This window comes from Crotalus tigris, unplaced genomic scaffold, assembly GCF_016545835.1.
Source record: "Crotalus tigris isolate CLP2741 ecotype Arizona unplaced genomic scaffold, ASM1654583v1 scf7180000019031.1477733, whole genome shotgun sequence".
In the NCBI taxonomy this organism is placed as follows: Eukaryota; Metazoa; Chordata; class Lepidosauria; order Squamata; family Viperidae; genus Crotalus; species Crotalus tigris.
Window position 1 is genome coordinate 986,431 of NW_024097335.1, and position 16,566 is coordinate 1,002,996.

Here is a 16,566-nt window from a genome sequence, read left to right on the forward strand (position 1 = left end):
TGCAACCTGAGTGATCAGCTGGCAACGCCCCCTGGCCATTGATCACGTGACCCTGGGACACTGAACGTCGTAAGTATGAATCAGTTGTCAAGCATCCGAATGTAAATCACATGACCCTAGGGATGCTGCAACAATCATAAGTGTGAAAAATGATCATAATTAGCTTTTTCAGTGCTGTTGTAACTTCAAACAGTCACTAAGCGAATTATTGTAAGTCGAGGACTACCTACACTTTCCCATTTTTTCCCCTCTTTTTTTTGGTCAAGTTTTTGATACCCCCTCGGCCAGCTGGATGGGGGCTTGGGGGTCACCACAACATGAGGAACTGTATTAAAGGGTCGTGGCATTAGGAAGGTTGAGAACCACTGCTCTAAAAGAAGGCAAATGACCAGCTGTCTGCAAGGAGTATAAATCCTTCCATTCCCACCATCCAGTCAGAGCTGAAGAAGCTTCTTGGATGAGAAGCCAAACATCTTCAAAAGAAAAACAAGAAAGTTCAGTTGCCTCGTGGAAAAGCATCTTTGGGACGTCATTCCTACACCTGCAACAATATAGGCCTGCAAGAATTCTCCCATGAGATACAAGCAAAGCTACCTGAGTTGGTGCTTAAAAGTAATTTATACCAAACTTACATTTTATATAAATCAAGAATTCATGACAAGCCCGATTTATAAATACATTTGCCAATTGATTAATTCAATCAATCCATTTATTAAACAGTTAACAATACCCCTCTGTGTAGAAAAAAAAAAGCCTGTATCCAATTGTAATATTATCAAGGAATGATCTGAATTTTACTCTCTCTCGTCCAAGTTCAACAAACTTCCTAAATCAGGAGTGGATAACGTTTTGGAGGCAATGGACTAAATTTACAAATTTTTACCAAAAAATTGAGGTTGAGGATGATCATGAAATGGAGGTACAGAGGAAGATTAAGCCTAGGGTTTTCAGACATTTATTATTTTTTTAAACTGCATTAAGTCTTTTGTAGGAATATTTCCTGCTTCAAAATATCCAGAAAATGGGATGCTGTTTTTTCTCCCCCTTTTTTCTTAAACTGAACATTCATCATCCCTTCTAGCAGATGAAGAGTGGGAAGAGGAAAAAATAACAACAAAACTTAGCAGTGGTAGAATTATTCAGTGGACACCAAGTTTTCTACAAACAAAAGCGAGCTCTGTATCTAGCAAGAACATAAAAATCTCAATTTTTCCCCCTGATGCTTCTCTGGGATCAAGGCCATATCAATTTCTTTTCCTTCCCAAAACACAGGACCATTTTGCAACTGAGCTATACATCCTTCGTGATCAGATTATTGCTTTCTTTTGCATTACTGCCTCATTCTCATGTTTTCCACCGTTTGGTTCCTTCTGTTTGCTGGGTGTTACCTTCAGGTGGCCAATGCAATCATGCCTTGCTTTAAACACACAAGAGCTCTCCTTAACGCAAAATTAGTTCTTGTTTTATAAGATGCAAACTATTAGCAGAACCAGAACAGCCTCCAAAAATGTATTAGTGGTTAGTCAGCAGTATAACATAAAACAGCAAAAAGTCACGAAAATGTTATATTTCAGGAAGGGTCTTATTACTCACTTCCTGCTGCGTTGTCCCTGAGCTCAATTGGGTGATCTGCTCAAAAAATTGCAACCACAAATAACATAGTGTTATACTTAACAAGGAGGCTCTAATTACAACCGTGCTGCAATTAACCACAGGATCTGTTTATCTAGTAATGGATAATAATTTGGATGGGTTTTTGAAAATAGACTGGAAAATTGGGCAGGTTATGGAGGACAATTAATCCTGAATATCAACGGAGATTCTCAGTCTTCAGTCCTCCCAAAGGTGCTTTTTCAAAAAGCAACTGGACTTTGTTTTTCCTCATCCAAGAAGCTGCTTCTCAGAACTGAAGAAGCCTCTTGGATGAGAAGCGAAACGTCTTCAAGGTAAAACAAAATCCAGTTGCCTTTTGAAAAAGCACTTTTGGGAGAATTAATCCTGAAGTCACAATGCTACCTCCAGATTGAAGGCACTGTGCTTCTCAATTCCACCCACAGGAGAAAGGTTGATTTTATGAAAAACAACAAAATTAGTTGACTACAGAGATTCTCAATCATCCAGGTCATGATTGTCCCTAAGGTGCTTCCCCCCCCCCCCAAAAAACAAAAAACCTCCACTGGACTTTCTTGGGTTTTTTTTTTCCTCTGAACTGAAGTAGCTTCTTGGATGAGAAGCTAAATATTTTCAAAGAAAAAAAACAAGGAAGTCCAATTATCCGTTGGAAAAAGCACCTTTGGGACAACAAAACTGATCAAGTCCTTAGTTTGATCCAGCAAGGTCACTCTCAGTGTTACAGACAAAACTGTTGTCTCTGGATCTACTCCTCGCTTCAGAATCTATAGATATTCTATTTTCAAGCCATTCTATAATTGCATTTATATTTCGAAATGAGATATGGCTAAGAGAGCTGCCAGATGTTAAAATTAGAGAAAATCTCTTGAAGAAGTGGCAAATTACAAGGCCTAATTTCATTTACGCTTAAAAAAAAATATGAAAAAAAAATCAAATCCTGGCTGGACGCCCCAAGTTACATTTTTTAAACTGTTTAACTCTTTTCACTGCACTTAGCCTAGCTAATAAATTCATTTGTTTTCAGGATAATAGGGAGTATCATATTTGCAAGATCAAATCTGGGTCAGTCACCAGGACCAGAGATTTACTCTTCCGAGCTTCTAGACTTGGACTGGAGCCCAACCTCAGGGAACTGCAGCCAGTTTTGGTCACCATATCACAAAAAAGATGTTGAGTTTGGAAAAAATTCAGAGAAGAGCAACTAAGACGATCAAAGGCCTGGAGACTAAAACATACGAAGAATGGCTGAGAGACTTGAGTTTGGCTAGTATAAAGAAAAGAAGAAATAGGGGAGACATGATAGCAGTATTCCAGTATTGAGGGGCTGCCACAAGGCAGAGGGGGTCAGGTTGTTCACCAGAGCACTAGAGGGCAGGACGAGAAACAATGGTTGGAAACTGGTCAAGGAGAGAAGCAACCTAGTATTAAGGAGAAACTTCCTGACAGTGAGGACAATCAACCAGTGAAACAGCTTGCCCCCAGAAATCGTGGGCGCTCCATCACTGGATATTTTTAAGAAGAGACTGGACATTCACCTGTCTGAGATGGTATAGATTCTCCTGCTTGAGCAGGGGGCTGGACTAGAAGACCTCCAAAGTCCCTTCCAGCTCTATTCTATTCTATTCTATTCTATTCTATTCTATTCTATTCTATTCTATTCTATTCTACTCTACTCTACTCTACTCTACTCTAACTTTTCTCTACTGGAATATGTGCTTTGGGCTATTCTGTGAGTCATATTTATGCCGTGCCTTCCTATCAGTTGATTGGGGTTATCCATCCATTTTTCCAAAGCAATCCATCACCGACTGGTCAATTAATCATAATCAAATATTCTAGGAAGTTAGGAATGTTCTGCCCATTTTAATTTCAATTATGATGGCATGTCATAGTTTATGTAAGATTTGGCACACATTTTATGCACATTCTGAGTTTTGCTGAAGGCTGTGGGTTCAAACTTGAGCAACATAGTCTGGAATGCAATCTATATTTCTGAGAGAGTCATCTTTATACATGGCATTAAATCAAAAGTCACAGGCCAATCCAAAGTTTAAATCATGCAATATTTTAACGATTTTAAAGCCTAGCTATTAACTATGTCACTGAAGACACAGAATACTTAATGCATACATTTTCATTAAAGTAGAACATTTAAATTCATGCAACTACATATAAAATAATTACCATCTTCAGCACTAAGCACTAAGTCTTCCCTGGCAAGGTTTATTTTTTCTTTATCTGTGCAAGAAGAAAAATGGTGGCACAATTAGATAATTCAGCTGTTCAGGATATCCTTATAGGTTGAAGCTTCTAGAGATGGGAGAGAAGCAAAATGAAATTTGGAGTAAAGTCAAGTTCTGAAAAAGCCTTCTTTACAAACCACATGTACTGTACCACAGGAAGAGGAGAAAGATATCTATCAACATTTTTAGTACAATTTATATTCAGGCAGTCCTCAACTTACAACCACAATTGAGGCCCAAAATTTTTGTTGCTAAGCGAGAGTTTTTAAGGGAATTTTGCCATATTTTACGACCTTTCAATAGATGTTAAGTGAATCATGTAGTTGTTAAGTCACTAACATGGTTGTTAAATAAATCTGGGTCCCCCATTGAGTTTGCTTCTCAGGTCACAAAAAGTGATCACATGACCCAAGGAACACTGCAGCCGTCATAAGTACAGTAGTGGCCAAAATTGTGGAAACCTTTTGGGAAAGGTGTATTTTTGAGGTTTGATGGCTAATAACACCATTTTTTTTGGAGTAGTATCATAAAAATCAATGGAAAGATAATTTAACCAAGAATACAACAAAGTTTGTTCAATTATCTGTACTGTATTCTGTGAAACATTATAGCCAAATAACCAGAAAAAGGAAGCACAACTTGCTTAGGTTGATATCAGGTAGCTTTCCTTCATCTGGTTGCAGCCAATGAGCTCGAGTGTTTAGAGAGCCAATCAGGTGTCATCTTGTTTTGGCAATAAGCCAATCAGATCACAGTAGGATTCAGTTATTGATGTCATGTATTGAAGGTGAGAGGAGGACATTTGTCAGTGTGTTATGTGATCGCTATCAAGTTGGTTGGGGTTTTTTTTTTGTGTTCTTTCATTTAATGAGCTAGTAAAATGTAATAAAATTAAAGTTATGGTGCAAAGAGTTGACTGGTTGCCCAGAAAGCGATGTAAAATAGTATTATTAAGTGAAGAAGGCTACAGTTATAAAGAAATTAGAAGAAAAATGGGTGGAAACTTAACCAAAGGTGGCATTTCTACCATACACTTTTCACAAAAGATTTCCACAATTTTGGTCACTACTGTACATGCCAGTTACCAAGTGTCTGAATGTTAATCATGTGGCCATGGGTATGTTGCAGTGGTTGTGTGAAAAATGGTGACAGGTCACTTTATTCTGTGCCGTTGTAATTTCAAATGGTCAGTAAATGAATGGCTTTTAAAGTCCAGGACTATCTGTATAGTACATTTCAAAAATAATTGATGTACAGCATTTTTCTACTGATGCAGTTCATCCAATTTGCATGCCAATGACTTAATCAAATCAGCATTATCCACCATGTGGAATAATGGAAGTAATGGAAATAAAATGCAGGTGCAGATAGCCCTCATTTAGCAAAGGTCTCACGCAGTGACCGTTCAGTTACAATGAAGATGAAAAATTAGTTTTATGAGTGACCCATCCTTGAATTTATGACCTACGTCGGTAAAGCAAAGGAAAGCTGAACTAAGATCATAAGCACAGTTGCAATTGGGAGCCACTTCCTTTTGCAACTCAGTCGTTGATTTGCTGATCTAAACTCAGTGGTTCTTAAGAGAGGATTGCCTGTAATAAAAACTGGGATGAGACATGATGGATTTGGATCCACCAACAGCTATAGCATTGATCAAGGCAGGGTGTGAGCCGTCTCACAAGGCATCTTCTGAAACAATCCCGGTAAACAACTTTATATAACATTTTTCAATCCCTCCTATAGTGATTAGCTTTGTAGATATATTGGCTTGATGAAAACTTTTCAAGGTGTTTACTCCTTCCAAACGTAACACAAAACGACAACGGTGGACAGACTGGGACAAAGGTATACTCAATGAGAAATATTAAGGGCATGGAAAAATGTCAGATTTTGCTCACTTGAGGTGGCTGATGGTATGTCCTCTACACTTTTGGAAGGAATTTGCCTATTTGAATTCCTTTTCAGAGCCTTCATAACGGGGTTCAACTCTTCCTCCGAACCTGTTTCAAAACAAAAAATATGAGCACGGCACAACACACAGATGAATGTCCCAACCGGGATAACCTACCTTTACCTGGGTTAACTCACCCAAGTTTTAAAAATAGAAATCAAAGAATATAAGAATGCCAGCCCTTATCACCATTCCTTCTCATGGTGATCTGAAATTATTTCACTATTCACTACCTCGCTTTTCCCTTCCCTAGCTGAAATTTGCCAGGACGGCCACTGAATGGGACAATTCCACATTTCTTGTCATACAGGTGGTCCTGCACTTATGACCATAGTTGAGGCCCAAAATTTCTGTTACTAAGCAAGACAGTCGTTTAGTGAGTTTTGCCCCATTTTATGACTTTTCTTGTTAAGGGAATCACTGCAGCTGTTAAGTTAGTAACATGCTTGTTAAGTGACTCTGGCTTTTCCACTGACTTTGTTAGTCAGAAGGTCGCAAAAGGGGATCACCGGACCCCGGGACACTGCAACCGTTCTAAGTACACACCAGTTGCCAAGCCTCTGAATTTTGATCACATTACTATGGGGATACTGCAATGGTCGTAAGTATGAAAAACTGTCCTAAGTCATTTTTTTTCAGTGCCATTGCAACTTTGCTCACTAAACAAGTGGTTGTAAGTCAAGGACTACCTGTATGTAATTCCACCCTTATAATGAAAAGTAAAATCTCATGCCTTCTACAGCCCCATTTCTTCATCAAGATATATTTTTATCTGTTTGGACGTGTCATCTAACATCGCTACTTCACGAGTAGTTTCATGACAGGTTATCAAATGCCAAGAACGTGTCTTTCTTCTTGCGTGATGGGCTTAGTCAGTCGCTGTTGCCTTAGTTATTGTTGCTACGGGAAGGAAAGTTTGAGGTTGATAGGATTCTGAAAAAATGATTGATAAAGACCAGGTTGCGATTTGTTGGGCTGGCTGGAAGAGAATCACAGCCAGAGGCTGGCATGAGAACCAACTTTTGAATCGTGAGAACTGGTGCTGTTGGAAGAGCTAAAGAACAGAGCAGATAGCTAAGCAAAGCAGGAAGCCATCCTGAAGTTATAGTAGATATTCAAGCAGACAGCAGCATCTACTATCAGAAAGGTTTTAAACCATTTAGTCAGAGTAGAATTGGAAGGGACCTTGGAGGTCTTCTAGTCCAACCCCCTGCTCAAGCAGGAGATCCTGTACCATTTCAGAAAAGTGGCTGTTCAGTCTTTTTTTAAAAACCTCCAGTGATGAAGCACCCACATCTGAAGGCAAGCTGTTCCACTGGGTTTATTGTTCTGTTAGGAAGTTCCTCCTCATTCCTTCTGATCTGAAGGAACTCCTTAAGTTCCCTTAAACTTGCTTAAGATCATTCCTCCTGATCTTAAAAAACTCCTTAAGTTTCTCCTCATTCCTTCTGATCTTAAGAAATTCCTTAACTTTCTTTAAACTTTCTTAAGATCATTCCTTCTGATCTTAAGAAACGCCTTAAGTTTCTCCTCATTCCTTCTAATCAGGAGGAATTTTTGCAAGCAATCTCAGTGGTTCAGATATGTTAAGAAAGCAGGTGTAGAAGGAAGAGCTGAGAAAGCATAAAATAAAATATTGCACTCGTTTCCAGCTGTGCAAGATTGCTTGGAATAAAAAAAAATGGATATCTCAAATTTACTTTGCTGGGCACAATTCTCTTACGAATCACAATGGAGCAAATTTAACTCAAAACTGTTTACTGAAGTCAAGTCCTCCAATTGATTGAAAAGCAATGCCTGAATAAACCCTTTCCTTGTCTTCCTCTGGTGAAGTTGTCTCAATTTGCTAAACTGAAGCTAAAACGAACTTCGGAAAAGTGACTATTTAGAATTTCCAACAATTTGTGCTGTCAAAGTGAAAGGGCTGTCTACAGTATTGATCATGTCTCTCTGCCAAACTAAGGTAGGAAATTAATCTTGTAGGAGGATGATCCAAACTTATATCTGGCTGGTATAAAGAAATCCTTTAAAAAATATTATTCAGAACATATGCTACCATTTCTGGCTTCTAACTGATTGGACAAAAGGAAGATAGGAAGCCATCATAAATTAGATTACTGCACAGATTTTTTGCCCGATGTTCTGGAACTACTGAGAAAATACATAAGCATTTTTTTTTCCTAATTTAGAGTAAAATGTATTTCCATTTAAATCCTGACGAAAGAACCTATGCCCTTTGAATTGTAAGTCAGGACATCTTTGCTTTGGGGGGGGGGGGAATGAGTATGTAGCATCCAGGTGGCTTTCTAACAATCTTTATAAAACAGACCCAGATAAGAATGAAATAATTTTTAAATGCTCACATATTGGATCTCTTTGGCTTCCCAGAACGGATTTATTTCCGTCCGAAAAATCTGATTCACAATTCTTGGCATCTCCATCAACATCATGGCCATCGCCAGCAGGAGGGGCGGCATGATAAAGCTCCACTTCCCCACTTTGGATAGGACTTCCAGCAAGGGGGGTGCTTGACCTTTGCAATCCACGCTCCACCATCAGGCTTCTGTTGGCATCAATTAATGAAGTGGAAAACTCTGCTTCTTTCCCTTGAATACTTCTGTCCTCTGCCTTATCGGCTGTGGAAGAAAAATCCTTATCTTTTTCCAGACATGGGGTTTCTGAAGATGCTAGACTAAGATGGATTATTTTTTGGAAGGCCATGTCCTCTGAAAGCTTTGCTCCTTCGTCAGTTTGCTTGGAAGCCTTCTCTGTAAGTGGGATTTTAAGTTCACTACGATAATCCCTCGACATTTCTACAGGTGACCTTTGTTCATCTAAATTAGATGTTGAATCGCTGGTGACTTTCTGGCAGTCGACTGTGGGTGGCCGAGAAGCAGGATCCAAATGTTCCGAAATTAATTTTTCTAAATTAGATTTTAATGCCTGACCATCTTTTGCCGGAACAACAGATTTCATTATAGTTTCTTCTTGAGGAAGGTTTAAACGTTGAGAAGGTGGTGTCTGGGCAGCTTCCTTAAGTAATTTCTGTAAGCTAGAATTAAATTCTCTTGGCTGAAATCTGGGTAGTGCGCTAATGTTGTTTGCAGTTTCATTAACTTCTTGACCACAGTCTGTTTCCTGTGAACTGATAAAACCTATGTTCTCAGTAGACTTTTTGTTTATTTGCATCCCGTTGCTGTTCTCTGTGATTTTCTGGCTACATGGTAAGATTTCAGGGTTTTCCTTGAGTAACGTTTGGAAACGGGCTTTGAATTCAACCTGTCTGGAATTAGAAGGAACAGTAGATTTTTCTACTCTTTCAATTACTTCCTGACTATTCCATGTATCTTTGGCACAAGCTGAGCTCACAGACTGATCAGGCTGTAATGAGGAATGTGTCAGTTTAGGAATTTTTATGTCTCCAAGTAACCCTGTTGAATCTTCGTCAAGTATTTGTTTTAAATTGGCTCTAAATGCTGCAGGATCGTATGATTTTGGTTTCATAGTTTTCACAACTGTTTCCATCGTGTCCACAGGCTGCTTCCCAGCTAATTCACCCTGGATTCTCTCCTTAGGATCTGCATATTGTTTAGTTACTTCCGTTGTGCCATCTTGCATGACAATCAGCACTCTACCGTCTTTGTTGGTATCTTTGTTTTCCTTAGCAGTCTCACCCACAGCCTCTCTCAAATGATTGGATGTTTGGAGTGAAGCAAAGTCTTTCTTTTCATTCATTTGTTGATACGATTTTTGTTGATTCTCTTTAGGAACATCATCAAATGATGTTTCCAAAATGTCCTGGGTCCTGGGCCATGTTGCCGATTCTTTCAACAGATGGATGAGTTTAGCGTTCAAATCGCTGCATTTTCTGTTTGGTGGGACGTTATTTTTGGATACCGTCTCCAAAACATCTTCTTCAGGAGAGTCTGTTCTGTTCTGAGCTGCACCACAGGTATCAGGTTGTATGAGCTCTAGGGATGGAATCAGCAAGTTCTTTTCCCAAGCACGATTATCACTGAAATACATTTGCCCATCCTCTTTGTTAGAGACTTTCACAGGCACGGGTTTTAATTCTTCCAACGATCTAGGCAAACTTCCCATGCTGGTTGTGAACTCCACAGGCTGAGTTTGGAGTAAGTGATGTTTTTCCATAGTTCCTTCTGTTTGAGACCCCTCTCTGCTCTCTTCTGGATCACTGGGATAAGAATGATGGCTGCGCTCCATCACCTTATTAAAAAAATCCCTTTTTTCTGATGTAAGGTCTGCTGGTTCAGAAACATCCATTATGATATGATGCCTGAGAGAGGCCTGTAGATCAGAAGTTTCCTTAAGCAATTTCTCCAAACTCGTACTAAAAGCATCAGCACCAGCAGCTTTTGGTGGGACCAAAGTCCTACTTACAATCTCTACGACCTCACTTGTTTTAAGACCAGCTTTTCCATTTGTGCCTAAAGGGACAAAACTAGGTTCTTGAATCTGATCATTGGGAGCCATTTGACCCTTTCCTACTAACTCTACACATGGAATCCCTTTGTCATGTATTGGTGGACAAGAGGACTCCTGGAACTCTTCCACCAATGCTGTTGGTTGAAAACCACTGTTAACAACCTTATTATGCTGTATTTCCGGTGAAATTTCTTTTATTCCTGCATGTTCCTTTCCTGGAAGCACAGGAGATGAGTCATCGTCCCTTGTTAGGGCATAATCTAAATGCATGGGTACTGTAGTTGCTGATGGGGAAAACATGGCTTCTGCTAAAGGACTTTGGTGTGAAGTATTAGCAGTGGGTTTCTTCATTTCCTCTTCTTGAAGAGAAAAACCAGATCTTCCATCATCCAAAATGGCTTGGCTACTTCCAATTCTTTCTTGTAACTCTTTCGTGCAACTTCCAGTGCTGCTACTCCTATGTGTCTGTGGGATGGTCTCATCAGTTTTGCTCTGTGGTTTAGTCCCCATATCCCAAAAGTTTCTCAGGCTCTGGAATTGGGAAGGGTTGAGCATTTGAGACCTGGATTCTTCATCCATTTTTTCTTTCAATGAATGAATCTTAAAAGGAGACTTTGGCTGAAGAGTCCCTTTTTCTAAAACAGTGGCTTTTGGCCTTTCACTTTCTTTAGGAGATGCCATCACTCTGTAACTCGGCTGCAAATTGCTCTCATTCAACACTCCTATAATGTTAGCATTTTTCTGGTCATTCGAAAGTACTTCGTTAGATATATTAATATCTTGGTTTTCTGTACATTTATCTCCTTGGATGGGCCTGCTCGTTCCTGAACACGTAACATCATCACCTTTCATCTCAGACTCCTCCTCACTTAGCTCAACTTTTCTGAAGGTAACTAAATTATATTTGCTTTGTTCATTGTCAGATTCACTTGTTACATATCCAGAAGATCCGCTCACTGGTTTTATCCTACCGTATTCTTGTGTATTACTAGACATATTTTCATTTGTAAGAACTTCCTTATTTCCAAGCTCTGGAGTCACCTTCCCACCTTCCCAGAAAGCCTTCATATCCTTGACTCTTTTCTTATCTCCTATCACCGATGGTTGTCTTAACTCATGTTGTTGCAGGACCAGGTTACTTCTATTGTTGGCGTGGGGCTTATTTTCGGTGTCTTGAAAATTACAGTCCTTTCCTTCAGGATCTTTTAGAGTTTCTCCAGATTTAAGCTCACTGTTTTCTTCTTCCAAGAAAGATTTAACATCTCTCTCTCCATCAGTGTATATCTGTGAACTGGTTTCTCTTTTCACTCCACTTCGGAAAGAAGCCTCAGAGTTCTTCAAATCCATATATGTTTTGTCTTCAAAAGCAACTTCACATATGTCTTTTCGGTTGCTTTCGTCCATTTTGTCCTCGCTCTGATCAATGGTCTGGAAACGGGTTCTCTTATTGATATGAATATTGTGAGAAGCTGCATTCACGTTTTCTTTGCTTCGATTCAAAGGAGCTTGGTCACCTAGGACCACTTCACTTGGACTTTCGCTTTTTGAAAATGATAATTGTTCTGGTTGCTTTAAGATATCCTGGAACCTTGAGTCTTTGCTCGTTGACTCTCCTCTTTCATACAGAGAGGATTTCAGATTTAACAGCTCTGTATTTGACTCCTTATCTTCTCCAATTGCAGACAATTTCACTGACTTTGGGGCGTCCATCTCCTCTGTAAATTGCCTTTGCTGAGGCGTTATCAAAACTGTTTCTTTATCAGCAGTACTGGAACTTCTTTTGAACCAGTCTAGCACTTTGGATATGGATTCATCAGCGGCCTTCAAATTTTCAGCAGCATGTTTGTCAACACTGCGACCCACAAGATCAGGCTTACCTTGTTTAAGGTCTGCACAGCCGGTGTTTGACAACTCAGCTTCCTCTGCCTCAGCCAAACGCAACTCCTGGCCTACAAGAGACACAGCCAATATTTCTTGAGAAACAGAAAAAAAAAATGGTAGCCTCCCAAATTAATGGTATCAATTGATTTCAAGCTGCCTAGATGGCCTGACTACATACCAGGGGTGGGGAAATATGGCGCTTTTATGACAACAGGTGGACTTCAACTCCCAGAATTCCTGAGCCTGCCATATTGGCTTAGGAATTCTGGGAGTTGAAGTCCACACCTCACGAAAGCACCCTAGTTCCCCACAGCTCTGCTATATACCTTTAAAGAAAAATATATTTCATTTTTAGATGGTGTATTTTGAATTGTAAAAGTGACTATCTTTGAGGGCAGTTTTCCAGGCTACCAAATACTTCCCAAAACATTGTCCGACAGCTAAAATGCTTGCATTTTTAAAAGCTAATTTTAAAAGATGTTGTCCAATTTATAGGGTTTTACATCAGCCAATCAATTAAATTTGTACTTCAATTATTACATAGGATGTCCAACTGCATAATCAGTGTTTTTTAACTAAAGCTATTCACATGTTATTTATTTACATTCCGCATCCTGCATTTGCATTTAAAAAAAAAAAAAATCTCCCTGAACACTAGAATGAGTAGAAATTACTTAATCAGCCGAAAAGTAGAAAAAATAGGGTGAAGTCTTCAATGGCCTTTACTCTAATGAGTCAGGAAGAATACAGGCACATAAGAACAGACTCCCTCTCGTAATATACAGATGGTCCTTGACTTATGACCGTTTTTTAGCGACTGTTTGAAATTACAACAGCACCGAAAAAGCTACTTAAAACCAGTGCTTGCAGAAGCATGGTGGGTCCCATGTTTAGGATGATGGGTTGCGTTTGAGACCTGAGTGCTGCCATGGGACGGGGTGAGCTCCTGTCCTTTGCTCCAGCTCCTGCCAGGGCATGACAGGAGCTCCCAGCTGTCAGTGGCTAATCCTTCCACCGGCCTCAGTGCTTCTAACAGGAGTACGATGCACAACCAGGGCTTGCACTCGTGACCATCCCCACAGTCACATGATCACGATCCAAATGCTTGGCAACCGGTTCGCATTTATGATGTTGCAGCAACCAGGGTCACCTGATCGCATTTGTACACACACACATACACAGCATGCTTCCAATAACCAAAGTCCATGGGAAAGCCAGCAGGGAAGGTCACATATAGCAATCATATGATATCTCGCTTAATTACCACATGATTTGCTTAACAACTGTATCAATAAGCTTATTAAAAATGGTGGCAGTCACGTGATTAATGACTGCACTGCTCAATGACAATTTTTCCAGTCCCAATTATGGCTGTAAGTCGAGGACTACCTGTAGCTCTAGCAGATCTAAGATGCCAACAGGAAAGTATTTTTCCCTATACAAATTCTTCAGACATGTATAAATGTTCGTATCCAGCAGAAGTCTTGAACAACCTGCTAATCTGTTTTGAAAATGCAGCTGTTAGTACATTTTGTAGAAGGATTCTAAAATCATAGGGGTTGAAGTGTCTTCAAACTCCCTGCTCAGAAAAGAGAGCCTCCTTATATCATTTATTTTATTTTTTATTTATATCCCACCTTTATTATTTTTACAGATAACTCAAGGCAGTGAACAGAGCCAATGTACTTTCCTCCTCTTTTTACTGCAAACACAGCTGTGAGGTGTGTTTGGCTGAGAGAGAGTGATTGGCCCAAGGTCACCCAGCTGGCTTTCATGCCTAATGAGGACTAGAACTCATTGTCTCCTGGTGATTGGCCCAAAATCACCCAGATGGCATTCATGTCTAAGATGGGACCAGAACTCACAGTCGCCCGGTGATTGGCCCAAGATCACCCAGATGGCTTTCATGGCCAAGGCAGGACTTGAATTCATGGTCTCCCGCAGGTGCCTTAACAACTAGATCAAATAGTTATCCAAATTTCGTTGGAAAACCTCCAGCGATGAAGGCCCTATACTTCCAGAAGTCAAGCTGTTCCATTGCTTTGTAACTCTTACAGTCAAGAAATTCCTCCTCATTTCAAGTTTGAGTCTCTTTATAAAGCTTTCGCCTATTGATTCTTGACCTACTCTTTAAATTAAACCCATGCTTACTTTGGGACAGCTTTTTAAGCTTTGAAGACTGCTATCATGTCTCCCATTAGCCTTCTCATCATCAAACCAAATATAGCCAATGCCTTGGTATTTTAGATGAAAGATTTAAAATTCCTGGTCAAAGTCGATGTAGGAGATGACCAGACAGAGCTTGTAGGCGAGGTCAAATGCGTAATCAGTTTGGAGTCACAACAAAGTCACAAGAGACCGAAGTCCAGCCCTCCTTAAATTCCACTGACTCTTATCTAGTGCTAATTTGCCTGGACCATTAGTAGACCAGATTCTTGTGTATAGGTAGCATGGAATAAACTTGAAGTACTTTGAATGCAACTCCTGTCCCTGAATACTTGTGCCTGACAGTTTGGCCACAAGCTATGGAAAGAAACCAGTTTGTCCACACTAAACAATAAACAACCGTTTGCCAAAAATTAGAAAACAAGATGCACAATTGGAATAAAGAAGGACTTTTCTATTTTAAGTTCAGATTCTGGAATCCTAGCGTGGACCTCTCAACCACCACAGCAAAATCTTCCTCCAAGTCTTATTACTTACCAGCTACATGAAAAATAAACCAAGTCTCCTTAAGTATAATAACTTGCTAATTCTAATTCTGTTGTACAATGTTGCTGCTATTTCCATCATTGTTTAATGCATCCTGAATAAAATAATTAGCAAGTACACAACAATATGATGATGAGAAATTAACAAAAAGGCAAAGATACTAAAAGCACTGGTAGGCCTCGGCTTACGACCACAATTCAGCCCAAACTTTCTGTTGCTAAGCAAGACAGTTGTTAAGTGAATTTTGTCCCATTTTCCGATCGTTATTGCCACAGTTGTTAAGTGAATCACCACAGTTGTTAAGTTAGTAACACGGTTGCTAAGTGAATATGGCTTCTCCATTAACTTTTGCTTGTCAAAAGGTCACAAAAGATGACCACATGAGCCTGGGACACTTCAACTGTCATAAGTACATGCCAGTTGCTAAGCGTTTAAATTTTGATCACGTGACACAGGGATGCTGCAAGGGTTGTTACATGCGAAAAATGTTCATAAGTCACTTTTTTTAGCACCGTTGAACGGTCATGAAATGAATGGCTGTAAATTGAGGACTTCCTGGACTATCATACTCCTAAAAACAAGGCTGAAGATAGGATGAAACAAGAGTGGCAATTTGATTAGATGTTATCTCATTGGCTTCATTGTACTTCTTACCAGTGCTGCCTTGTGTGGCGTCACAAGGCTCAGGATTCAGCTGCTTAGTTTTGGGCTGAGTCACGCTTGGAAGAGTTTCATTGTCCATGGTGCTGGGACCCATCTGCCTGGATGGTTCCCCTGGAAGTGCAGCTTCTGCAGGAGGACTTTTCACCAACGATGGCAGATTTGAGTCATTCAAGCTGTAAGAACCTGAACGTGTTTTTCCGTCTCGAGATTCTTGTCCATCCTTCACGTTACCATCTAAAGCTGGTGAATAGGACCGTGCTGGCTTTGCTGGAAAAGATGGACTGTCCAAATAATTTACTTCATTCTCACCGGCTTTAGTGGAGTTGGTATCTAGCAAGTTGAACTCCCCAAGTTCTTTGCCCTCGTGCAACTCAAGGTTTGGTGGACGTTCATTCTTACTTACACTGGAGGAGAACCTGACCTGCTTTAGTCTGTCCAGTGAGTTTTGAGAATAGTCTTCTCCTGAGGGACAGCTCTTCTCTGCAACATCTTCAAGGATGGTGGAGGTTGGCAGCCCACTTTTGTTAGACGGTTCCAAGGTTTGACTAAGACGCAACACTTCAGAATCTGTGGAACTTGAACTTGAGCTTCGTTTGAGGATGCTCTTGGGCGGCCTTCCTTGGCTATTGACCTGCTTGATCCTTTTAGATGCTTTAGATAAGGAATCTTTATTCTGCAAGTTGGCATCTGAGGTCTTGTGGACATTCTTCCTCGCTTTGGGTACAGGCAGTTTTCCCGTCTGCCTAAACTCTACAGAAGGTTGTGCCGATGCTTCTGCTCTGCTGTAGTTCGGTAAATTTGCTCTGCGTTGGTTTTCTACGGGAGGTGAATGAGAGAGAAAGAAAGAGAGATACACACATATAAAGAAAAGGTTATAAACAAACTGCAGATAAGAACTGCTTAACGGTTTAGACCAGGGGTCTCCAAACTGGGCTACTTCAAAACTTGTGGACTTCAACTCCCAGAATTCCCTAGCTAGCCATGTATTATGATAGGTCTGAAAAAGAATTGATGCTAAACTGCTTATTAAATACTTTC

The 16,566-nt window shown here is 40.0% G+C and overlaps 1 protein-coding gene across 8 annotated transcripts in view; it reads right to left on the bottom strand.

Moving 5' to 3' along the window:
- The window catches only part of SYTL2 (synaptotagmin like 2), a 72,861-nt gene that overhangs the window by 19,549 nt on the left and 36,746 nt on the right, over positions 1-16,566 (bottom strand). For 2 of the 8 annotated variants that reach the window (XM_039358583.1, XM_039358581.1), the window contains exons 7-11: positions 15,520-16,344; positions 8,190-12,221; positions 5,774-5,875; positions 3,817-3,870; positions 1,594-1,629 (exon numbers count right to left, since the gene is read on the bottom strand). In XM_039358583.1, coding sequence (XP_039214517.1) covers positions 1,594-1,629; positions 3,817-3,870; positions 5,774-5,875; positions 8,190-12,221; positions 15,520-16,344 — 5,049 coding nt within the window. The remainder of the gene's footprint in view (positions 1-1,593; positions 1,630-3,816; positions 3,871-5,773; positions 5,876-8,189; positions 12,222-15,519; positions 16,345-16,566) is intronic. The other 6 variants (XM_039358584.1, XM_039358582.1, XM_039358586.1 and 3 more) reach the window with 4 other exon arrangements.